Raw genomic sequence first — 24567 nt, forward strand, 5'->3', positions numbered from 1 at the left:
GGTGAAACGGAAAGAGGGAGGCTGTGCAGTGCTACTGCGCATGCGCACACCAGCGAAGTAACCCACGCTGACAATGGCCGAGCTTGGTGAAGCAGACGAAGCGGAGTTACAGCGCCTGGTGGCCGCAGAGCAGCAGAAGGCGCAGTTCACCGCGCAGGTACGATGGTGAGGAACAAGGGAAGGAGGGTGAGGCGCAGGCCCTGAGCACCCACGGAGGTCTGGACACTGCGGCACAGCGGGCTCATTCGATGCTGGACCCCGGCTGCTCCTCCCGGACTTACGGTGTTCAGTGTCCGGGAGGCTAGCGCTGCATGGGATGAAAGAGGTGCAAAGCAGGGGGAAGGTTTGGGCGACAGAGGGACGTGGTGGTCATATTAGCCGGCCACTGGTACGGAATGGTATTCGAGTCTCTGGGTTCCGACCTTGGGATCCAAAGGCCTGTGTGGAAGACACCCGTCCCCCCGCCCCCATCTTGAGTTCTGGGTTCGTTATTGCCCACTGCCTCTCTGCAATGAATCCTGTGATAATGTATTTGGAAGTGATGATCATTGTTAGATAAAGGTGAGCGCTGCAACAATTAGTGTAGACTCAGTAAGACGGTTTGGCGTTTCCAGGCGTATTTCAAACCAGTGTGCTAACCGTTACTGACCTTGGAAATACTGGTAGCTATCCTGAATTTCAAGAACTGATTACTTAGTACTTTGCTTCCCAAGTAGTATCACTACGCGTTCATAGGTACAATCCCAAACTATGCTCGGTTTGGAGAAATTAGATCCTGACTTCTTCCCATTTTGTAATAGTGCTAGTTGCTTTGAGAATTGTGGGCAGGCAGTGATGGCCCACTCCTTTAATCCCAGCACTCAGGCTGATCTCTTGAGTTTCAGGCCAGCCTGGTCTACAGAGGGAGTTTCAGGTCAGCCAAGGCTGCACAGAAAAACCCTGTCTTGAAAAACGAGAGAGTACCGTGTATAAGGATGAGGAATTCTGGTGACTAGACATCAAAGTGATCCCATGCATGGTATATTATTAAGTGGTCTTTTTATTGAGTCACAGAATGAGAAATATCTATTTTCTTTCCCGGCAGGTGCATCACTTCATGGAACTATGTTGGGATAAGTGTGTGGAGAAGCCAGGAAATCGGCTGGACTCCCGCACTGAAAACTGCCTGTCTAGCTGTGTGGACCGCTTCATTGACACTACTCTTGCCATCACCAGTCGGTTTGCCCAGATGGTACAGAAAGGAGGGCAGTAGACCATACCAAAGAGTGACTGAAGATCCAAAACTTTTTACTAGCAGATTGAATGGCTAGCGGAGAGATGTCAATGTGTTGAATTTGCATCAGGGAGTTACCATGTCTGTGGGTGCTAAAAAGTAACATCAAATGTCCAAAAGTGAAATTTATTTATTGGAATTCAGTAATTCCAGGTTGTATCACACTGGTAAATAAATGTGAAGTCTCTAATTCTTTGCCTTCTAAGTCCCAGTTTCAGAATCAACATAAAGATCTCTGAATGACAGAACACTGTTAAGTGTTCCTTGGCTGGTAGTGCAAATGGGAGATCACAGGTTTTGAAAAGCCACCCTAAGCCATCATTAAGGGGATTAGAGGAACCATCAAAGCCTTAGCCTAAGGCATGGAAGGGAATTTAGGGGTAAGAAAGGTTTAGAACAGAAAACAATTTTATTGCTTATATGACCGAGAAAATTTGAACATGGTTGTAGGGATGGGTAAAAAAAAAAAAAATCAGGTGAAATGTGCTTTTCTTGGGGAAGAGGAAAAAAAAGCCTGTTAATATAGGAGGAAGGTAAGGTCAAGACCCAAACAGAACCAACTTCTTGGAAGTGCCATATTCTGCAGGACTGTCTTCTTGAGTCTGTGCTTAGAATCAGTACTTTTGTAGCACAAAACTGCTTTAGAAATACATGCCCAAAACTACTTCCAACAAAGATTTCACTTGCTTCAAGAAGGTTATGAGGTAGTAACTAGACTCTCCTCCCATTAAACCTCCACTAAACCCAAGGAAAAAGCATACCATGGAACATTGACATTTGAGTACCAAAGTTAATAGTGTTTCACTATCCCAAAAGGTAGCACCTGCTCATTATCAAGGGCTAGGGCACATCTGGCCAACTATGTATTTTAAAAACAAGCACTTTATTAGAAGTATGTTCCATAAAGAGCACAAATTTAGTTAAAACTATAAAATGCCACTTCATGGGATGTCAGCATAGTAGTATTCTATTGCTGGTGTCTGTCATGCTAACCATGAAGTATTTTTGTATTACACATGCAAAAAGTAAGGCCAGGGAGGTTAACTTAACCTGCTCTAAAACTCAATTAGTGGCAGAACCATGACCCCCCCCCCACAGTCTTAGGTCTGAGTTTTTGTGCTTTCTACTCAGTACCAAAAGTGACAACCTCAAAACAAAAACCCTGACAATGTCACTTTACCTTTCCTCTTAATGAAAAGTCAACTAACTGTTCTACCAGCCACTTTTCAGTGGTATTTTGGTTTCTTTTAATATCAGGATCACAGTATAGCAGGGAGAAATAATACGTTCTTGATAATCATAACACAAGTCAGACTGGGAAGAAGGGCGAGTATGTCCCTGAGAAGTTTCATTTTGGAATTGATTCAACTGGTTTCAGGGAAAGTCTAAAATTCATTAATAGAATTAGAAATGAACAAGGAAAACAACAGGGCTGGGGTATGGCTCAGTGGTAGAGCACTTGCCTAGTATATGCAAGGCCTTAAATTCAATCCACAACTTGGTTAAAAAAAAAAAAAAAAAAAAAAAAGACACTTAGATGGCTGTTGCCCTGAATCTCTTTGAAAGCATTATTGGCAACGTGACTAATTCTTTCCATTTGATAGATAGGACAACTGAACATTTAAATAATTTCAAACACTAGCCCATTTTAGGCAATATAATGCAATGGAACTAGAAAACCAACTACTATCCAGTTACTGTTATGCCTGGGTTATATTAAATGTAGCTGTAGACCCTGACCAGCAGGGAAATTAGGCAGAAAACCCTACGTTCAGTAGCAGTCATCTGTGGATCTTACTATGAAGGGAAAAGGTTTGTTCTTATACCCATTTTCCCACTAAGTAAATTAGATACCTGTAGGGCCCAACTATAGAACAAAGCACCAAAGCTGAAGTCAGGATACCTCCTGTATAAATAGCAATTGTTTCCTTGTCAAACTGTTCTATCTAGCACTATTTTAATCCTCCTTCTTCATCCCAGACCCTTGATTCCCCCAAATCCAACATTCCAATTGGTGTGCCCAGATCATTACTGATTTCAGCTTTCTGGGTTCTTTAATTTGATGTCTAGGTATTCTACCCTAAGTGATTAATTGCAAAAAATAATCTCTTCAAGAAACCTTAACAAAATACCAGATTCCCTATTAACAACAAAAGGGGGTGGAGATTAACAATCCAAAATAGGAAAAGGGGCATCTGTGGCAGGGCAACTCTGACCTCCAACCTCGGACCTCAGACTCCTGTGAAGGAGTCACTGGCAAACCCCCATTATTAAGAGCTGCAGACAACCAGCGTCCGTGGGAAGCAAGACTGTGACTTTCCCACTTAGTCATCCTCTGAGCTCTCAGCAGACCTCGAATCGGTAGCCACTTTCCAATTCCTGCGCTTGCTCGTCCTCTCCTGTACTTCAGGGTTAGCCACAGGAACATGAACACTTGTCTCTTTCTTTTTCCGTTTGGTTTTCTTAGTGTCTCTTTCCTCCATTTCCTCAGAGCTGCTAGTTGCTGAATCATCTGACTGGGAAGTAGCCCTTTCTCCTTCCAAAGATAAAGATTTTTTAGACTTTTTCCTGGATTTTTTCTTGCTCTTGTGTGGTTGTTTCCTTTTCCTGGTACTACAAGTTCCAGTTTCTTCTGAGAACTCACTTGAGGAATCTGCTGTTATGTCCATAGCTTCCTTTTTGTTTTTCTTCTGTTTTTTGTGGGACCGTTTTTTCTGCTTCTTTTTATGGGATTTCTTTGACTTCTTATGTTTTCGGGATTCCCGGGAAGATGCTTTCGCCTGGGAAGATGTTTTTTTCCCATTGGTAATGTCTTGCTGGTCACTACTAAGGAAAAGTAAAGACAGAACTTTTATGGGAGAAAGAAAATGTATATTTATATTTAATATTCTTCACTAAATTATTAACATCTGAACTTTAAGCTCATATGGTGGTGCATAGCTATACTCCCAGTACTCAGAAAGCAGAAGATCTTCCAAGTTTGAGGACAGCCTGCTCTACATGTTCTAGGCACCCCAGGACTATAAAAAAGAGACTGTCTCAAAAAAAAAAGCAGTAGTACTGTGAGTTTTCTTTTTTTTTTTTTTTTTTGGTTTTTTTCGAGACACAGAGATCCGCCTGCCTCTGCCTCCCGAGTGCTGGGATTAAAGGCATGCGCCACCACCGCCCAGCATTACTGTGAGTTTTCTATTTTATTATTCTCACAAATGTTTTATTTCCTCATCTTTAAAGTCCTAATTTGAGCGGGTATATACCTGTAATTCCAATGTTTAGAAGGTAGAGGCAGGAGGACCAGGAGTTCAAGGTCATTCTTGGCTAGATGTCAAGTTCAAAGCTATCTTAAGCTATAGAAAATTCTGTACCAAAAACAACAAACAAAAAAAAAACACCAACACCTCCTGATCTGCTATGCTGATTTACATATGAAATACTAAACACCATTATGCTCCCTTATCCATAGTTTCATTATCTCTGATTCTTGTCACCTATGGTCAATTCCAGAAACAATTTGTAAGATTTTAATTGCATGTCTTCCTAATTCCTCCCAGTTCCACTGTGTCCCTAGGACCTGAATCATCGCTGTGTCTAGTTACCAACCCTTTGGTCATTTATTAGCCATCTGGGTTATCAGATCCACTGTCTGGATAGCTTATTTAACAACAACCCTAAAGCACAAGTATGATGCTAACAATTAGGATATGGCAGAGAAAAGCAAGAGGGTATGTTCTTAATGTGAAAAAAAGGTTTTACAGGTATTGTGAGTATAAGAAAGGAACAGGCCAGGCGGTGGTGGCGCACACCTTTAATCCCAGCACTCGGAAGGCAGAGGCAGGCGGATCTCTGTGAGTTCGAGGCCGGGCTGGACCGACAGCCTCCAAAACAATACAGAGAAACCCTGTCTCGTAAAACCAAAAAAAAAAAAAAAAGAAAGGAACAGAATATGGGAGCTAGATAGACAAGATAATAAAAATATACAAGGTTTCAAGTATCTTTAACATGTTCACTAAAGATGATAGTGCACTTAGTTTCTATGGCCCTCATGCTTACAGAACATCAAACTACAATCAGGAAAGGTAAATAAGGATTGCCTCCCAACTAAATGCTGCTTGTTTTCTTTGTTTTGGAGACAAAATTTCATTATGTTCCAGGCTGGCCTCAAACTCCTGGACTCAAGCAATCCTCTTGCCTCAGGCTCCTGAACAGCTGGAACTAAAGGCATATACTTCCATTCTAGGTTCTAGTTATATTTTCAATGGCAAATAAATCTTTTGTAAATATTCGGAACTCTACTTATGGCACAATTTTGCATTCATCTTAGGTGTTTGGTTTTGTTTCTCTAGTAAGTGTATTTACCTACCTGTCTGTTTCAAACTCTTCAGGATACAACTCTTTATAACCACTGTGACCCCATCTGTAAAATGACATAATATATTTTTATGAAGCAACGCATATCATTTTTGGAGATTAAAACAAATTACATTTTGGAGTGCATAAATGCACACATACAGAGAACAAAGGAAAAGGGGGCAACCTAATACCACACAATACCTCAGTAACAGCTCTACTTTCTATACTATCATCTCGAACACAGGATGCTATTCATTGAAAGGTTGTGTCTGTGCTTTAAGAGACACCAAAGAGCTCTCCTCAGTGGTGAAGTCCTTTTCCCAACTACTTTATAGCATTATCTACACTGGGACTTTCTTTTTTTTAAAAAATATTTATTTATTTATTAATACAACATCCTGCTTCCATGTGTGTCTGCAGGCCAGAAGAGGGAACCAGATCTCATTACAGATGGTTGTGAGCCACCATGTGGTTGCTGGGAATTGAACTCAGGACCTCTGAAAGAGCAGTCAACGCTGTTAACCTCTGAGCCATCTCTCCAGCCCTACACTGGGACTTTCTAACAAGTGATTCACATGACAAGAAGTTATCCTTTTAAAGTGCAGAGCCTGTAGCCCAAGGCAACCATTAATCTTTCTGTCTCTATGGATTATCCATTCTGGACATACCACATAACAGAATCTTAGAACACAGCCTTTGTAAAGTTTTAAGGTTATGCATATAGAATTAGTACTTCTCCCTTTTACCACTAAGTACTATTCCACTATATGGGAAGTCTACATTCCGTTTATGCATTCATCAGACACAGCCATTTGGATTTCACTTCTTAGTCATTGTAAATACTGTTGCTATGCACACTCACAAGCTTTTATGGGGACAATCTGTTTTGAAGAATTATATTTACGTGTAAGACTGTCTTGCCTGCCTGTATATATGTGCATCACATGCATGTATGAAGCCCACAGAGCTCAGAAGAGGGTGTCAAATTCCCTGAAATTGGAGTTACGGACAGTTATAAGTTGCCTTGTCAGTGTTGGGAACCAAACCTGGGTCCCCTGCAAGAGGAGCAAGTGCTCTTAACCACTGAGCCATTTCTCCAACCCTAGGTCAATTTCAAGAAATGCATATTCTTGGGCCAAATATCAGTAGGGGTCATAAGAATATAGTAACAAACCTGTCTGGCATGTTGGATTCATAATCATATAGCTTCTTGTTCCAGGATTTTGCCTTAAGAAAATCATCTTCTAGGGCCCCAGAAATTTCATTCTTTGGCCTCCAGTAGTCTCTCTGACTTTCTTCATCAAAACCATCACTTCTCATCCGACTGTAAATGAAAAAAGACAAACGTTTAGATTTTAAAGCAACCTGTGATGCCACTTTATGGAGCATTATAAACATACTCATGGAACATGCTAAGACACTACCTTTGCACCACACGACATCGATACTAAGCCAGTAATACATCACAGTCCACATACTCCATGGACACACTCCCCTGCAATTCTTTTTTTTCTAATGATTTCTCTAAGTACTTTAGAAATCAGGTTATGACCCATCTCATATACCTACTTCCTGTACTTAAGGGCACATGAGGCACTAGAGATATTCCTAATTATTCATACACCCTACACCTCCCATAGAACAGTCAAGCCTGAATAATCCTTTATATTCACACTCATTTTTTTTTTTTCTGAGACAGGATTTCTCTGTGTATCCCTAGCTGTCCTGGAACTCATTTTGTAGATCAGACTGGCCTTGAACTCAGAGATCCGCCTACCTCTGCCTCCTGAGTGTTGGGATTAAAGGTGTGCCACCATACCCAGCCACAACCAAATTATTACAAAGGAAATATAAAAGCCCATTGACCTGGTGAAAAGAATGAGTAAATGTGGCTTTTAAACAGAAGAGCTGGCTCAGTAGTTAAGAATACTTGTTGCTCTTGCAGAGGATGCTAGTTCAAATCCCAGTACCCATGTCAGGAGCTTACAACTGCCTATTAACTCTAACTTCAGGGCATCTAATGATCTCTTCTGGCCCCTGCAGACACCAACAGACACAGAGACACATAATGAATAAAATAAATACCTTTTTAAAAAGGTCTAATAGACTAAAGGAAACAGTATGACTTACTGAATTAATTATAAGACTCCAGGGATGGCTAGAGGGCTAAGCAGCCTGGGAAGCCTGATGACCTGAGTTCTATTCCCAGAGCCCACAATAGTAAGAACAAATTCCTGAAAGTTATGTTCTGACTTCCATGTGTGCACTTTGGCATACCCACATTATATATACCCACACTTCATACACAAAGTTGCCAACACAATAAATGAAATTGTGTTTGTTTTGAGACAAGGTCTCTCTTTGTAGTCTTGGCTGGCCTGAATATACACCAGGCTGCCCTAGAACTCACAAAGATCTATCTGCCTCTGCCTCCTGAGTGCTAGAATTAAAGACACGAGATACCATGCCTAGTAAATAATATAATTTTTATAAGTCGGGAAAAAAAAAAAGAAATACACTCCAGTACAAAATCTTAAAAGCTATTAGACAAGGTTGGAATCCATAAAACCTAAACATTTACAGTAATCCAAGGAGAATTTTTTAATTCCCCACTGAAAATTAGTGTAAAAAGTCAGGTGGTGGCGTTGTATGTGTTTAATCCTAGCACTCAGGAGGTAGAGGCAGGCAGATCTCTAAGTTCAGGGCCAGTCTGGTCTATAGAGTGAGTCCTGGGACAGCCAAAGCTACAGAGAAACCCTGTCTTGAAAAGTCAAAAGACAGCAGCTGGGCAGTGGTGCTCACGCCTTTAATCCCAGCACCTGGAAATCAGAGACAGGCAGATCTCTGAGTTCAAAGCTAGCCTGGTCCACAGAAAGAGTTCCAGGACAGCCAGGGCTATATATATCTAGACAAACCCCTATCAAAAAGAGAGCGGGGACAGGGGAGAGACAAAGAAATGAGAGAGATATGAGCAGGGAGAAAGGGAGAGAGGGAGGGAGGGAGGGAGGGAGGAAGGGAGGGAGGGAGGGAGGAAGGGAGGGAGGGAGGGAGGGAGGGAGGGATCACAGCCATTATTGTTAGACTTGGAACTAAATTTACGAAACAAGGCTTAATGATTTGCCGAACTGAATTCATCTGTCCTTAACATACTAGGATGTTTTAAAGCTAAAGTTAGTAATTCTGAAAAAAAAAAAAAAAGAGAGTTATTTTTGATTCTCAGAGGCACACTTCACCTTGAGCTGCTGGGTACCGTGTTCCTTCTTGTCCCTTGGTAAGCATCCTCCATTTGCTTCTCTAGTTCTCTGATTTTCCACATGTCAGACTCCTCCTGAATCTAGACATTTTCAAAAAGGAAAGAAACAAAAATAAGTCACTAAAAATAGCACTTTGCATCACAGAAAAGGAACTAGCTGAAAGTACATACAATCTGCCTTAACTATGGGGTACAGACTGGGCTATGAACTGGAATAGATTCTGGTTTCTCTAAGGAGTTTAAAAGATGACTAGACAGTCCAGTGCAGTAAATATAAAATTATGTAGCAACAGAGGTTTTGAACCCCTGCATAGACATGCTAATCACCTCATCAGTTAAAAATCCTGCTGCAATCAGCAAGTAATAGCCCTACATGTTTCTGAGATGCAATATGATCGCAACATCTTAACAGCAAGTGATCTTATAGGAAAGTAAAGCAGGAACCATTAGAATATTCCACAAAGCAGCAGCAGAAGCTCAGGGACCTGACCAACATCTTTTTTAAAAACAATTAGGTTTTCTTTCTTTCTGTTTTTTTGTTTTTTCAAGACAGGGATTCTCTTTGTAGTCCTGGCTGTCCTGGAACTCAATTTATAGACCAGGTTGGACTTAAGCTCAGAGATCCACTGATTCTGCCTTCCCAGTGCTGAGTGTACAACTACTGCCTGGCTAACCACTGTTTTCTTAGTTTTTCTCAGTGCCATACATATACACTCCACCACTAGTCTGGTACTCCTTCCCAATCCCTGCCTCTTTGTTTTTGTCTTATTTTTTACTGTTCTTGTTGGTGGTAGGTTATTTGCTGTAGTTGTTTTGAGACAATCTAAATTACTTAGGCAGGCCTTCAATTTGTGGCCCTCCAACCTAGCCTCAGCCTCCTTGATGGCTGAGATTATAAGCCTGTGTACAACATCCAGCAGGAACAGGTGTGTAAATTCCGTAGGCATAGTGTCTTTTTATATTAAGAAAACAGAATAGATGGATGGACAGATAGGTACATAGATATAAATTTTTATTTAACTTACTTTGTGTAAGAATCAGAGAGCGAGAGAGAAGGAGAGAAGGAGCACACAGGTGGGGGTCAGAGATAACTTTCATAAATCAATTATTGAGTCAAGGTCTCTCTTGTTTTCTGTTGCTACACTATGGACTCCAGACTAGCTGGCCCTCAGCTTCTAGCCAATTCTTCCATCTCTACCCACATCCTGCTATAGGAATACTGGGATTACATATTTACATCACTGCATCTGGCTTTCTACCTGGGTTCTGGAGATCTAACTCTGTTGATCAGGCTTGCGTAGCAAATGCTTTTACCTGTGCCATCTTCCCACCCCATTTTGCTTTTTAACGTTTATATTATTTTACTTTATGTGAATGAATATTTTGTCTGTGCGATATGAGGTCAGGAGAGGGTCTCCATTCCCTGGAACTAGAGTTACAGATGGCTGAGAATCAAACCCAGATCCTCTGGAAAAGCAGTCATCTCTCCAGACCCTATATGTTTGTTTGTTTTCTGATTCTTGCCACATAGAATAGGCAAGCCATATACTTAAGCAAATTTCCTGTCTGTCTCCTAAGTGCTGGGATTATAGGCATGCACCATCATACCTGATTCACATTAAAATTCTTGTGAGGCTGGGCAGGACTGGCGCTCGTCTTTAATGCCAGCACCCAGGAGGTAGAGGCAGGCAGATTTCTGTGAGCACACAGCCATCCTGGTCTACAGAGAGTTCCAAGATGGCCAGGGCTGTTACACAAAGAAACCTTGTTTGGATAAAAAATTCTAAAAAAAATTTTTTTCTTGTCAGAAACAAAACAACATAGTTACCAGAAAACTGGAATGCAGATGACAATTGCCAAAAACTTAAGTGAATTTTATTTCTAAGTCTTCCTGAATACACCTACCACAAAAATTATCTTGTTTTTAAGCTGTCACTCTCAAACACAAGGTCCCTATACAACTAGACGTAGAAGTAACACAACTATATAGGTAGCATGGGCAACTACATTATCTGCATCCACAGTGAAAATCTCAGGTGGCAGCTGGGCAAAGGTCTTTAATCACAGTTACTGGAGAAATAACAAGTTCAAGGCCTGCCTGGACTATGAAGTAGATCAAGACCAGCTAGACAACAAACTTAGTGATCCTGTCTCCTAGTTTAATCCCCAGTACCTAACACCCTAATATGATAGTGACAGTGTTAGTAGTGATCAAGCCAGGAGTACAGTTTGCTGAAGAAATCTGAACAAGGGGGTCTTGTCCTTATTTTCACTATAGGTGCACTCTTACTTAGATGACTGTCTAAATTCCCAAACTTTTCTTCCAGCTCCAATCTTTCTCCTTGTTTCCAAGTCTGAGTTTTCAACTTCAAGTTCCTTAATCATAAATACATTCAAAATCAAACTAGTTGCACCTCCCACGTTTGTCCCTTTGTCGTTTTTGTTCCTTAGTCACTGCCTACCCAGTCACAGAGGTGGCATACTGGATTTCACTCTTGTCACATCCCATTGAGTTCCTCTTATCCCTGCTATGCCTCCATCCAAACGTCGGCACCACTCACCTACGACGTTAGTCACCTAATCACCCTCCCCAGTACTCTCTCCATCTTCTATTCCCTACTACAACGACAAAATCATCTGTCTAATAGTACATTTGTTTCTGAACGTATGGCAATCATACAATCTCATGCCCCTACCATGTAAAACAACACTTACAGGTATGATTCCACTTGATGATGACTTCTCTATCACTCCCGAAGAGAAAGTTTCTCTCTTAAGTTTCATAAAAACAACTCTAATTTGACACTCGGGCCTTATCTTCTGTCACTATCCCTATATATCTTATATTTTCTAGATGCATATAATTTCTTGCCCTGAGTGATTAATGCTTGAGGGGTGGGGATGGAATGAAGGACTTTGCATATATGAGGCATTACCGATAAAATGTATCACCAACCCCTGATATTTTGCCTTGCATTAGTGCATGGTGATCTCAGTCAAAAACAATGCATTCAATAAACTTTATTCATCGAGAACCAGTTCAAATATCAGCAACTCAAATACCATTCATTCCGTGAAATCTTTCCAATTTCCCAAGGCAGATTTCTTTATTCCTTCCTTGGTACTCTAAAGCATTTTGTAACTATCTTCATGATATAGTACTTTTCAAACTACGATTGTTTCTTATACATCTTTGCTCTCTCCCAACATAAATCATAGTTTACTGAATGCCCTCAAGAAATGTTGTATCGCCTACCTTATTGTGAGCATCTGTATGCCGGATGACATTCCTCAGGAGGACTTTCCCCAGTGGAACCCGTGACATTCTTTAATCTGAAATGAATCAATAATATGTAATAAATTTATTTTTATTAAATTATAAAGAAACAAAAGGAAAGAGGTAAAAAAAATCACTGAACTTAGAAGACACAGAACCTAAGGGAGAATTTTCCTTTCACCATTAAGATGCAGAACTACAGTGAACATAGTATGAAGAGGATGTGTATAGTAAAAAGTCCTTAAAACTACAGAAGGCTGCTCAAAATTGCTCCTTTGAGCACCGTTTTATTTAGTCCTCACAATTTTTTATGTTTTAAGAGTCAAGTAGTCCCTCAAGATCCATGGGGGATTGGCTCCAGGGCCCCTAAAGGAAACAAAATCCAAGTGCGGACTAGGGATGTGGTAAGTGCATTTCCCTAGTGCAAGGGTCATCCAGGATTCAGCCCCCCAGTAACATATGCATGCACACACACAAAATAATCCTAAGGTGCCTGTCTGTCATTTAGAATAGCATTGTATTTGCATATACACTACACTCTTGTGTGTTTTAATTATGATTTTTTTATCGAGATAGGGTCTCACCTAGTCTCAGCTAGCCTTGATCCTCCTGCCTCCATATCTCACATTCAGAGAGAACATGCATGCACTTCCACACTTAGGGTGGGTGGCGTGTCTAGATTACTTATAACACTTAAACTATGCAACTCTTATGTAAAAATGTTAGAAATAATGGCAAAGGGGAGGAAAGGTCTGTACATGATAAGTACAGATGCAATCTGATTCCTCAAACATTTTCAATCGGCTGTTGTTTGAACCTGTTTGATCCCCGAGTTTGGACTCTATCCCCATTCCTATTTTTAAAGTCAAGATCCTTAAAGTCATAACGAGGCCCCAGCCCAAATAGACCCAGGCAAAAGATTATATCAGTATCCAGGTTAGAAGTCAAATCTCACTCCCCAAAATTAGTTTGCAACTAAGTAAACATCTAGATTTGCGGGTATCAGCATCACATATGTCAACAGTAATAAATACTGAGTTCTAAAAAAATCGCTTTAATAACCTAAATATTTCTATTCAGGACATTTTGTTTCCTACAACGTTTGGAACTTTCAAAACCCAGAAGACAAAGATATTCACATGTGTAGCCACAAGGGACTTGGTGCCACCGTCCCGATGCTCACTCACCCCTCGGTCCTGAGGAAATCAGGCATCTTGTTAGTGTGAGACGAAGAACCACTCCATTACAAGATCTCCTCCGACCCAGGAAGCAAGGAGTCAGGGCTGAAAGGCAGCTCTGCAGCTTCACCCGAGTCCTTCGTGAAAACGCAGCCTTCCCACCGGTTACAGTGCCCTCACCCGAGGCCCAGGCTACGGCTGCCTTCCCCGAGCCGAGCCCGCCAGGCGGCTCTCTCTCCGGGACCCAGGCCAGAGCGGGCGCAGGCGCGGAACGCGGCCTCCGGGCGGGCCCGGGCATTCCCCGCTCCCGCTGGGCTGGGACAGCGCCCGGCGGCTCGGTTTCACTCCCGGGACAGAATGGGGACACGGGGCATGGGTATGGCCTTCCGTTGGGACCCGGGAAGTGTCTAGGGTGCCTGAGGGAGAGCTGGAGGTTTCCAAGGGGAAGTCGGAACAAACACCATGTCTGTCAGCGGGCTCCCGGCCCCGCCGCGGCCTCGGCGCTCCCGGCAGCCTTCCCTCGAAACGCCCTCCCCACCCAAACACACACAAACACACCCATACCGTGCGCCGCAGCTTCGCGTGGCGGGGTGGGAGAAAAGGCGACGGCTTCCTTCCGGGCCGGAAGTCGTGCCCCCGAGAAACGCTTCCTTCCCACGGGAGACTCCCACTGAGCGGGCTCGCCGGTCGCCGGGGAAGCTGACAGGTGCAGGAAGGAAGCTGGCACTCTCCTGAGACGGAGCGGGACGGCCCCGCTGAGGAGCCAGTCCGGCACTGGAGAAAAGATCCGGAACGGGATACGGAGACAGCGCTCTACTTTGCACTCCCCGGACACAGTTAGATGCTGTACCGGACCTGGTTACCATGGTAACAGGAGTCGCGGTTTGTCTCCACACTGAATGAAGAGGTGGGTTTCCCCACATTGGGATAAGCTGTGTGTTCGTTGTTTATTAAATCTAATCTTAATACACAATTTAAGGACTCTAAACCTCTTTTTAATATTTTTGTGGACCGTTTGAGACACTTCTCCGTTGCCGGAGGAGGGTGATGATGCGATCTTAGAATACTACTTGTACGTAGTATTTACCAAGTGTTCCAGCTGTAAGTATTGGCGTTCTTAGTCCTCATCTTCATTTTGAGAAGAATAGGTGTATATTACATATATATTACTTGCTCAAGGCAACATAGCTGTCTGGAGTTAAGAAGAACTTAAGCATACTAGCTCCAGGGACTCTCCACCTCACACACTCCCCACCCCGTTTTCTGAGGCAAGGTCTCAATATGTATCAATATGTAACCCTTGCTGTCCTGGAACTTGCTCTGTAGGCCAGGCTGGCCTCGAACGTATACAGATCCAACTGCCTCTGCCTCCTAAGAGCTGGCATTAAAGGTGTGTGCCACCACTGCCCAGCTCAGTGTTCCTACTTTTGACACCAAGTCTGCCAATATCCAACTATTGGAATAATATCACTACGAAAAACAAGACTTAAAAGGACGTTTCTGTTCCCACTGTATTTGTGACGGCCAGAGAGAGGCACAGGTACAAGGTGGGAATTTAGGAAGTGGTTAGACTTACAGGCTGTAGAAGAGCCAAGGTAAAGCAGAGTGGTTACACAATCTTTTAGACATAGGAAATAACGATTCCAAAAGCCTTCCTCCTCCCCGGAAAGGGGAAGTAAGGCCACAGTCACACAGACCCGTCTTTCCTCAAACCACGTCTTTCCACAGGTACTGGAGGCCTATCTTGTCACTAGTCATGAGGGCATCCTCAGAGGGTCTTCTCACCCAGATTTCCCAGTTCTGGAATATGCTTGATGATTTGGCTGAAAATGATCCTGAGCGCTACAAGAACTTCATTGAGCAGGAGCTAAAAGATGGAAAACAGTTCTGTGTGGGTCCAGAACCACAACTCTGCCTACAAACCAAGATCCTAGTATGTAGAGTTGGTGCAACAGATGATGGGTGTTCAGTGAAAGTACTCCGGGATAACTAGAGAATACCTTACCTGTCTCTAGTGCTACTTTAACACAAGAGAAGTTTATTAAAATTGCCTCTCTAAACAAAAATGAAACAGTGTGGAAGGTTTCATTGAAGGAGTAAAAATGAGAAATTCATACTTGGTATTTGAAAAATACCCAAATGAGGCTTTATTGTCCTAGTAGGTAGAAAAATAGTGACATAATGAATTAAGTTTTTAAAAAGTTTCATTACATTTTGTGTGGGCTCAAGAGAGTGCATTGAAAGGATAGTTGCCTAGCATATGGGAAGGCCTGAAAAAATGTGATGACTTGCATTCAGGATATTATCAAATTTTATTTTATAAAGTCTGACAATATCAAAATTATTCACTTTCTAGAAGCCAAAAGAAAAAATACTTTTTATCAACCTATGTCAATGGAAGAGGATCACAGCTCCCCAGTCAGCCACTCATCCTGTACCTCTAAGTGTTGGCAGACCAGAAGATTTCTCTGAGGCATCAGGTATAAAGAATTAAAGAAAGCATACAGGGATTTTTATTGAACATATTCATAGACCAGATTTTACTTAGTAAAAATTTTTAAATATTTCATTTTACTTCATTAACAAATTAGTGTACTTTATGCACATTTGTTATGATTTCTAATAATATAATCTGCTTTCAACCCACATAGAAATACCAACATGGAATTGGAATTTAGCGTGTATGATGTGTTAGAACAGCCTGAATCAGGCCTTGCCTCCCTGCAGCTCTCTCTGAGACAGTAAAGAATCAGTCTGTGGGGGCTGGAGAGATGGCTCAGCAGTTAAAAGCACTGGCTTCACTTTCAGAGGCACTGAGTTTAATTCCCAGCACCCACATGGCAGCTCACAATTTGTCTTAACTCCAGTCCCAGGGGATCCGACAGTCACACACAGACAAAACAGCAAATGCACAGAAAATAAAATTAACCATCAGTCTGTTCTGTGACTTCACAGCTTTCTATTCATCATCACTTGGCTCTTCTGAGATGTTGTGTACACTATACAGAAGTAAATTATTTAACTGAAGTAAATTATGTGATGTGAAACTTACTTAATAGGTTTTCGCCCCCCCCCACATAATTGATTATTATTTCTCTGTGGATGCAGTAAGCCAAATCAAGTCGAATTGGAAAAAGTATAACAACAGGTTTACTTGAGCAAAGCAACTCCCAGGCAGGTTCTCCAGTCCCAGAGATTGAGGCTGGAGAAACTGTACCCATAAACAAAAGCAGGGAGACTTTGTGGGATGTAGGTGAGGGGTGATGACATGTCTGTCACAAGCTAGGTTTGTGCCCAAGTATGGTCAAAAGCTGGGTGCTTAGGTAAGGACTTGGGCAGCTGGTAACTTCAGGGAAGGAAGCTGCAGTAGCTACCAAGATTGCAGAACTGGGCTTTTTGGTGTCTTTCCTTTGTTCAGAGACTTTCTGAGTGGGTGGTGTTTGGAGAAAGAGACAAGAATGTGACTTCTCTAATCATGCAGGAGTGAGCTGGAGGTTCCAACCGAACATTACTGTCATTTCTAAAAGGTTATAAAAAGTCAGCCTTTTCTTTTGTTCTTCAGATTGGTCCTCAAGGGTATTTTGCCCATGGAGGTGCCCTGCAGCTGCTCTCTGAAGGACCACTTGTCCTGCCCCCTATGGCAGCCAGCTTTCTCTCCCACACTACCTCTCATTCTCGCTCTATGACGCTCCTCTCCAAGCTTTAAAGGGAAGCCAGTGGTTGGAGAGATGGCTCAGCGGTTAAGAGCACTGACTGCTCTTCCAAAGGTCCTGAGTTCAATTCCCGAGGCAACCATATGGTGACTCACAACCACCTTGAATGAGATCTGGTGCCCTCTGCTGGCCTGCAGGCAGAAAGCTGTATATACAATAAAATGTTAAAAAAAAAAAAAAAAAAAAGGGAAGCCAGTAGTTCCCTTTAAGGCCTCATCATGCTTAGATCTCCATCTTCTGCATTATTCTTGTCTAAGCGTTTCCTTTCATCTCACTTCAAAGCCCTTTCTCCTACTAAACTGTATCAGCCTCCTTTCTGGACCAGCCACTGCTGATTTAACACAGTGCTGCTATGGTTGCTCTAAAAACACAGGGATGGGATTTGTACTTTCTAACTTTACTAATATGGGTTAGTATACTGCCTGACAAAAATACTTATAGAAACAAGCTGTCTTCTGAATTACACACAGGTTCATATACAGTTATTGATGTTGCCTACAACCCTGGTGTTCTGCAAGCAGCAGAAAAAGACCAAGGGATCAAAGACCAGTTAATAAAAATGACCATGCATTGCATTGAGGAGCGATTCCAGCTCACACTCGCACATTCATACCATGTTACTGGTTTTAAAATAAAAGGAAGCATTGGGAGAATGAGAGAAAATCTGATGGGCACTAAAACTGACTTCACAGGCTTCAAAGAGACAATGGGAACAGGTAAGTGGATGAATGTAAACTAAAAATAAACTGATGTCAGATTTTGTTTTTGTAACCTGTGTGTATTTTCCAAACCAGAGTCTCTAGCTTAAAAGAATGAGAAACTTAAAATAGAAAATATATATTATTAGAAATGTCAGCGTATCCAGAGAGATGTCAAAATCTTGTAAATTCCCAAGCAAATTATTTGGATTGAAGTTCTGGGCATTTTGGGTCTGTTTAGCTGTGCCAAGATCAAATCTCACCAGAGCCTCACATGCCAGGCAACTCCTACTGAACTGCATGCCCAGCTCTGCTTCAGATTCGTCAGAACTAAATTTCCAAACTAACTTAATCGCAGCATTATCAGCCGTCTCTGTAGACACGCCTATCTTAATGCTCACAATTGATAGTGTTTTGTATCTCTCCTCCCTTTTTTCCATGAAGAAAATATTCTTGAAAATATCAGAAGCAGTACTGAGAGTGAACCAAATCGCCTTCCTCAGGTGCTGCTGACAAAAAAACAAACATCATCAGACAAAGGACGATGTCTCATAGAGGAGATTTCTAGTTCAGAAATCCAGGTGGAAGTTAAGAAACCAGCTTATGAACTAAAGGTTGTAAAGGATCAGAATGAGAAACCTCTGAAAATTGAAGTGAAAATCGAGTTACCTGGGATTAACTCAGTCTCTCTCTGTGAGCTTAGTGTTTCTGAGGTAAGTTAAACAGATACTGTAGTAGTCCTGTTGTGTCTCTGGGGGATGGTTTACAGGAACCCCTGCAGGTAAGATTCACTGATGACCAGTTTTTTATTGTTCGCAAATAGCATTGGCACCTCCTCCATGTATTTGAGGTTACTTCTACTGTTGAGTAACATGTAAGTGCTGCGTAAATTTAATTGTGCATCAACTTGGCATAGCTCTAACAAACACGTGAGATAACTTTAAAGAAAAAGATTGGTTAGGTCATGATCTCAGAGATTCCAGCCTTGTTCAGATAAGTTTTCAGATCTGTGTTGGAAGTATCAAGCACATTGTGACAGGAATACATGACAAAGCAAAACCACCCTTTACTCAAAGCCAGGGAGATAAAAGAAAGATCAAGAGTTCCACAGCCAATACCCTGAATGACCCAAAGACTTCGTACTAAGTCCCACATCCTAAAGGCTACAGCACCTCCCAATATCACTTCTATAGTGGGGGGAACAATCAGAGCTTTGGGGAACAGTTAAGATCCAACTATAGCTAGGCATAATGGTGCACGCCTTTAATCCCAGCATTTAGGGGGCAGATGCTGACAGATCACTGTGATTTTGAGGTCAGCCTGGTCTATATAGTGAGTTTCAGGACAGCTAGGTCTATAAAGAGATCCTCCTGCCTCCTAAATGCTGGGATTAAAGGTGTACTGTACCACCACCAGCTGGCCTGTGTTCTTTTAAACCAGACCAATGACATGTCAAGACAAATAATCTACTATGAACCCGGTCCATCATATGGAGAGAGAGCAACTATAAAAAAGTCTCACATCAGAAATGATTCCAAAAGTCTAGTTGCTGGGGAACAGCAAATCCTAGAAAGCAAATCATGTGAAAGGTCCCGCATGGCAGTGGAGGATGTTCTTTGTCCACAATTCTTTCCCAAGACTAGCTTCTCTAAAGTTTTTTTTCTTTGGTTTTTTGAGACAGGGTTCCTCTGTAGCCTTGGAGGCTGTCCTGGAACTAGCTCAGTAAACCAGGCTGGTCTCGAACTCACAGAGATCTGCCTGTCTCTGCCTCCTAAATGCTTGCTGGGATTAAAGTAGTGTGCCACTACCACCCCAAACTTTATTTTTTATTTTGAAATTTTTAGGTTGATATAAAATAACATGTTCCATAATGGCACCTTCATGTCTTTAAACTGAATTACTAACTGCTATACCTGCTATCTTAGCCAAATATAAGGATTGACTGACATTTGCCTTAGCCTACTCAGAGGCTTTTAACAAGTGCCTCTTAAACTTTGTCTCAGTCTGCCATTGTAGCTAATGGCAATTTCTTTCTTTCTTTTTCTTTCCAGACAGGGTTTTTCAGAGTAGCTTAGGAGTCTATGCTGGCACTCGTTCTGTAGACCAGGCTGGCCTTGAACTCACAGAAATCGGCCTGCCTCTGCCTCCCAAGTGCTAGGTTAAAGGCATGTGCCACCAATGCCCAGCTTAATGGCAATTTCTCACTTTTATTTGTTCTGAATTAATTCCATTTATTTTTCAGCCTTAAATTCTTAGAATTTGGCCGGGCGTTGGTGGCGCACGCCTTTAATCCCAGCACTCGGGAGGCAGAGGCAGGCGGATCTCTGTGAGTTCGAGGCCAGCCTGGACTACCAAGCAAGTTCCAGGACAGCCTCCAAAGCCACAGAGAAACCCTGTCTCGAAATCAAAAAAAAAAAAAAAAACAATAAAAAAATTCTTAGAATTTGGAGGCTGCACATAAATTAGTTATTATCTGTACTCACTCTCAATTTGTAATACCTTATGAAATGTACCAGATAAGAAGCACATGTTAATAACATTCTGTTTCCCACTTCTAAAGGCACACATTACCTGGATACTTTATTGCCTTCAAGATCACCAGGCTAGCTTCACTAAAGGTATTATCACTATTAAACACAGATCACTGTCTTTCAGGCCCCAGGACAGTTTCCTTGCCATCTGAAGTTAAATCCAGAAAACAGCAACACAATGCTCAGGTGGCAACACTCAACTTCTGATACTGTTATTAGTTAAAATTTGATGTGTCCCGTTAGTAATCAAAGTCTTAAAATGCAAAACAGCTCAGGGCAGTGGTATGTGCACACCTTTAATCCCAGCACTTGGGAAGCAGAGGCAGGCACATCTCTGTGAGTTCTAGGTCAGCCTGGTCTACAAAGTTCCAGGACAGGCTCCAAAGCTACACAGAGAAACCCTGTCTCAAAAAATAAAAAATAAATAAATAATCAGCAACTTTATTGTTTGTTGCAAGTCCTATGGCTGTAACTAGGTCTTCATATGAGTAAATGTAGTCTCTGAGCATAACCTTTAAGATGCAATTGTCTCATGATTTTAAAATCTATTTTTTTTATTTTAGGTTGATTTATTGATTGAGGTTTCTGAGAAGTACAGATTATACCTGAATCTTCCAGAATCAGTTAATACAGAAATGACTACAGCAAAATTTGTCAAAAATAAATCTGTATTATTCATTACAATGCCACTGGCATAAAAACAGTGTATTCTGTGTTTTCATTGCTACAGCTCATGTCAGTTATAGGACCTGCATTGTGGGCAGGGGTGGTCAGGTTTTTTTGTTTGTTTGTTTTTGTTGTTGTTTGAGACAGGGTCTCACCGTGTAGCCCTATGTAGCTCAAGCTAGTATCAAACTCATAGAGATCTGCCTGCCTCTACTTCCTGGTTTTAACGGAATGTGCCACCACAGAGAATCCATTACCCTCTTCTGGCCTCCAAGGGCACCGCAAGTATGTGCTAAACAGATGCAGTATGCAGGCAAAACTCATCAGATAAAAAAAGATTTGTGAAAGAATACAGTATCACTTGATTGTTTAGAAAAGAAGAAAAATGGCCCTACCTGTAACAGAAAAATAAAAGACCCAACGACAGATATTGGGGTTCAACCTGAAGATCAGGGAAGCAAAGCAGTCAACCACTAGCTCTTACCTCAAGTTCAGACTGAAAGGACTGATCCGTGAACAAGCTCTTCACCAATCTTCAGACTGCTGCCTCTCCTCAGTGCGGCTGAAGAATGACTGCCTCCTGCTGAATACTGAAAATTCTGGTTCTATCTTTATACTCCTCTACTGCTGGGATTAAAGATGTGTGATAACTGGGTGGTGGCATACACGTTTAATCCCAGCACTTGGAGGCTGGAGTTCAAGATCAGCCTGGTCTACAAGAGCTAGTTCTAGGACAACCTCCAAAGTCACAGAGAAACCCTGTCTTGAAAAACCAAAATAAATAAATAAATAAATAAAATAAAGGCATGTGATCTGTTAGTCTTTTAGACTGATTCAATCTCCTGGGTGGCCTTGAACTCAGAAAAATCCATATACCTCTTAATCCTGAATCCTAGGATAAAGGTGTGTACCACCACCTCCTAGTTTCTGGGATTAAAGGTGTGTGCCTGGCTTATCTGGCTTGTGGTTGACTTAGCTTTCTGAATTCTCAGACAAGCTTTAATAAATCATAAATAATATATCACCACACCTACCAAATCACATGACTCACTAATTGACTACCTTCTTAAAAATATTTCTACATTTATTTATTGTGTGTACATGCACACACATGCTATGGCATACACATGGAGACCAGAGAATGCGCCATTTGATTTCTTCTAAAATGTGGGTTTCAGGGATCAGGTCCCCAGATCCGTGGCTTGGCCACAAACACCTTATCCACAGCCATCTCACCTACCCCGAATCTCTATTTTTGCTTCCAACACATAGGTGCTACTTGTTACTATGTTTGTACTCATCATGCAAGTTTAGCAACCAACCTAAATTCAATCAATTCCTGTAACTCATGAAAGGAAACTGGTTCTTTAAGTTTTCTTTTGACTCCTTATGCATATACACACTAAAAAGCCCAATATATTAGACTGCTATTTAAGTTTCTAAAATATCCTACCTATGCATTTCAATGAATTTTATGTTAACAAAGCCATTCCTCCCCTCCTTTTAAAAGCAAAATATTGTAGCCAGGTGGTAGTGGTGCATGCCTTTAATCCCAGCACTCGGGAGGCAGAGGCAGGCGGATCTCTGAGTTCGAGGCCAGCCTGGTCTACAGCGTGAGTTCCAGGACAGGATGCAGTTACACAGAGAAACCCTGTCTTGGAAAAAAAAAAGCGGCGGTGGGGGGGGGGGTGATGTAGGGCACACAAGCCAGTCAAAGATGCCATTGAGGGCAAATCCTGAGTAGTTTACAAAATAAAGATGATTGGTTGTCTACATCAACCAGTTGAGGTCAATGCATGAACGAACATCTTGTGTTACATAAAGCAAAAAGTGCCTAGATGTGTGATAGGCTGATTTTTTTTTTTTTTTTTTTTGCTTTGTTTTGTTTGGTTTTTTTGGTTTTTCGAGACAGGGTTTCTCTGTGGCTTTGGAGGCTGTCCTGGAACTCACTTTGTAGACCAGGCTGGCCTCGAACTCACAGAGATCCGCCTGCCTCTGCCTCCTGAGTGCTGGGATTAAAGGCGTGTGCCACCAACGCCCGGCAATAGGCTGATCTTTAAAACGACTGGCTGGCTGTTTCCCCGCCCTATCGGTGTTTGCTTTAAAAGAAGCTTGCTGTGTCGTAATAAATGAGTTCCTGTTTGACTAGACTAGACTCCTTGCTGCATCTGGTCTGATTGTCTCCAGGATTCTGGGAGGCTGGGAATGGGTGGGCAGCAAACTTACCATTCCTCAGACCCAGCTCAGCCTTCTGTGGTTGGGCTAAGACCCTGCAGGTGAAATATTTTTCAGGAAGGGCATTAATAATGAAATGTAGAAAAGTCTTAATGTGAAGGTTTTTCATGTGTATTCATCATATTTCCTATATGTGTATGTGTGTATACCACGTGCATGTCTGGTGCCTGGAAGTGGCTTCAGATTCCCTGGCACTGGAGTTACAGAAGGTTGTGAGCTGCCATGTGGGTGCTGGGAACCAAATCTAGGCCCTCTACAAGAGCAACCAGTACTCTTAACCACTGAGCCATCTTCTCAGCTCCTCATATATGAACCTCACCGCAAGTAAGAGCAGGCTGTTCTACAGACTGTGAGTGTTTATGATTTTCAGTGTGTTCTAGGGTTCATGCATGACCAGAGGATGACTATTCTTATTCCTGTCATGTCTCACAGGCTGTTCGGTTTCTCTTGTGGTTCATGTCTTAGCAAACTATAATTCCACTCACAAATCCTAGGTTGGGAGGAATTTTTTTTTTGTTTTTGTTTTTTTTTGTTTTTTGAGACAGGGTTTCTCTGTGGCTTTGGAGGCTGTCCTGGAACTTGCTCAGTAGACCAGGCTGGTCTCGAACTCACAGTGATCCGCCTGCCTCTGCCTCCCGAGTGCTGGGATTAAAGGCGTGCGCCACCAACGCCCGGCCGGGAGGAAATTATTTAATAGAGCTAGATCACACTTTCCATCGTGGCAGTAAGTGCCACGCCTCACCATGGGGTTTTTCAGTGACCCCCTTGAGCTACATGTTAGATTATAGCCTGATGACAGATGACATCACTCATCCTGCCAGTGACACAAACTCAATTTTCACCTGTATTAGGAGCTTTGAATTGTGCATGCAGCTGATACTGGTTATTAATCATTTTATGTGAAACAAACCATAAACAGATCAATACTTAGTTCAGACACACTGGAAACATGTTTAATTTTTAAATAATCTTTCTTGATCCAAAACAGTTTCTAACTTCTTTCAGTTACTATGCTGGCTAAGTCCAGATTTAGATTAGAGGGGAGATAAGTCTTAACTGAGAACATTTTTGTCAGATGACAAATTTTTATTTTTCTTTCAAGGGAACAATAGAGCATTAGCAAAGAATGAGTCATTTCTCAACGTCACATTTGACTACATTTGGCTCATGCTAACGGTGTACCCTTATGATAAGTGTGTTCTTTCTGTACAGTCTTTAAGTGCAACCTAGGATCACTGAGTGCTGAAACGGCAGGTAACAGCACAGAACTGTCTACAGTGATACAGCAGCTGGGTGTCTGTGGACTATCTGGAGTTTCACTTACGCAACATCTGATAAAGAACATTTAGAAACAGACTCAACACCAATGAAACACTTCAAATTTCAGAGCATGACC

At 42.0% G+C, this 24567-nt stretch overlaps 3 protein-coding genes across 7 annotated transcripts; 2 read left to right on the plus strand and 1 right to left on the minus strand.

Moving 5' to 3' along the window:
• Nucleotides 1–1463, plus strand: Timm8b (translocase of inner mitochondrial membrane 8 homolog B). Its single transcript, XM_005069507.3, has 2 exons — nt 1–157; nt 1085–1463. Exons 1-2 carry the CDS (start codon nt 74–76, stop codon nt 1250–1252), a joined length of 252 nt encoding a protein of 83 aa, XP_005069564.1. The 5' UTR covers nt 1–73; the 3' UTR covers nt 1253–1463.
• Nucleotides 1464–2137: 674 nt separating this feature from the next.
• Nucleotides 2138–14030, minus strand: Nkapd1 (NKAP domain containing 1). 3 transcript variants are annotated; one of them, XM_040729694.1, is made up of 6 exons: nt 13893–14030; nt 12130–12206; nt 8854–8954; nt 6795–6944; nt 5631–5684; nt 2138–4099 (listed from the first exon to the last, which is right to left on the minus strand). In XM_040729694.1, exons 2-6 carry the CDS (start codon nt 12196–12198, stop codon nt 3598–3600), a joined length of 876 nt encoding a protein of 291 aa, XP_040585628.1. In that variant the 5' UTR covers nt 12199–12206; nt 13893–14030; the 3' UTR covers nt 2138–3597. The 3 variants fall into 3 exon arrangements, with proteins under 3 accessions (XP_040585628.1, XP_040585629.1, XP_040585627.1); XM_040729695.1 differs by lacking the exon at nt 13893–14030 and adding an exon at nt 13338–13831 and having other exon boundaries at nt 2138–4096; XM_040729693.1 differs by lacking the exon at nt 13893–14030 and adding an exon at nt 13338–13826.
• A 73-nt stretch (nt 14031–14103) lies between these two features.
• Pih1d2 (PIH1 domain containing 2) lies at nt 14104–20971 on the plus strand. 3 transcript variants are annotated; one of them, XM_021226800.2, is made up of 7 exons: nt 14104–14235; nt 15057–15261; nt 15685–15808; nt 17512–17757; nt 18184–18452; nt 20300–20357; nt 20834–20971. In XM_021226800.2, exons 1-7 carry the CDS (start codon nt 14228–14230, stop codon nt 20836–20838), a joined length of 915 nt encoding a protein of 304 aa, XP_021082459.1. In that variant the 5' UTR covers nt 14104–14227; the 3' UTR covers nt 20839–20971. The 3 variants fall into 3 exon arrangements, with proteins under 3 accessions (XP_021082459.1, XP_012968468.1, XP_012968469.1); XM_013113014.3 differs by lacking the exon at nt 20300–20357; XM_013113015.3 differs by lacking the exons at nt 14104–14235; nt 20300–20357 and adding an exon at nt 14242–14429.
• Nucleotides 20972–24567: the final 3596 nt, after the last annotated feature.

This window comes from Mesocricetus auratus, unplaced genomic scaffold (genome assembly GCF_017639785.1).
Source record: "Mesocricetus auratus isolate SY011 unplaced genomic scaffold, BCM_Maur_2.0 Super-Scaffold_100022, whole genome shotgun sequence".
In the NCBI taxonomy this organism is placed as follows: Eukaryota; Metazoa; Chordata; class Mammalia; order Rodentia; family Cricetidae; genus Mesocricetus; species Mesocricetus auratus.

What these genes read in the sequence shown, in the direction of transcription:
- Pih1d2 (XM_013113014.3), top strand. An exon ending in AGATTTCTCTGAGGCATCAG is followed by an intron (nt 15,809 to 17,511) that starts GTATAAAGAATT and finishes AATTACACACAG; the next exon opens with GTTCATATACAGTTATTGAT. An exon ending in GTGAGCTTAGTGTTTCTGAG is followed by an intron (nt 18,453 to 20,833) that starts GTAAGTTAAACA and finishes TTTTTATTTTAG; the next exon opens with GTTGATTTATTGATTGAGGT.
- Nkapd1 (XM_040729694.1), bottom strand. Translation starts at nt 12,198, where the DNA reads ATGTCACGGGTTCCACTGGGGAAAGTCCTCCTGAGGAATGTCATCCGG. An exon ending in ACGGTACCCAGCAGCTCAAG is followed by an intron (nt 6,945 to 8,853) that starts GTGAAGTGTGCC and finishes TTTCATTTACAG; the next exon opens with TCGGATGAGAAGTGATGGTT. An exon ending in GAAGAGTTTGAAACAGACAG is followed by an intron (nt 4,100 to 5,630) that starts GTAGGTAAATAC and finishes ACTTTTCCTTAG; the next exon opens with TAGTGACCAGCAAGACATTA.
- Timm8b (XM_005069507.3), top strand. Translation starts at nt 74, where the DNA reads ATGGCCGAGCTTGGTGAAGCAGACGAAGCGGAGTTACAGCGCCTGGTG. An exon ending in AGGCGCAGTTCACCGCGCAG is followed by an intron (nt 158 to 1,084) that starts GTACGATGGTGA and finishes CTTTCCCGGCAG; the next exon opens with GTGCATCACTTCATGGAACT.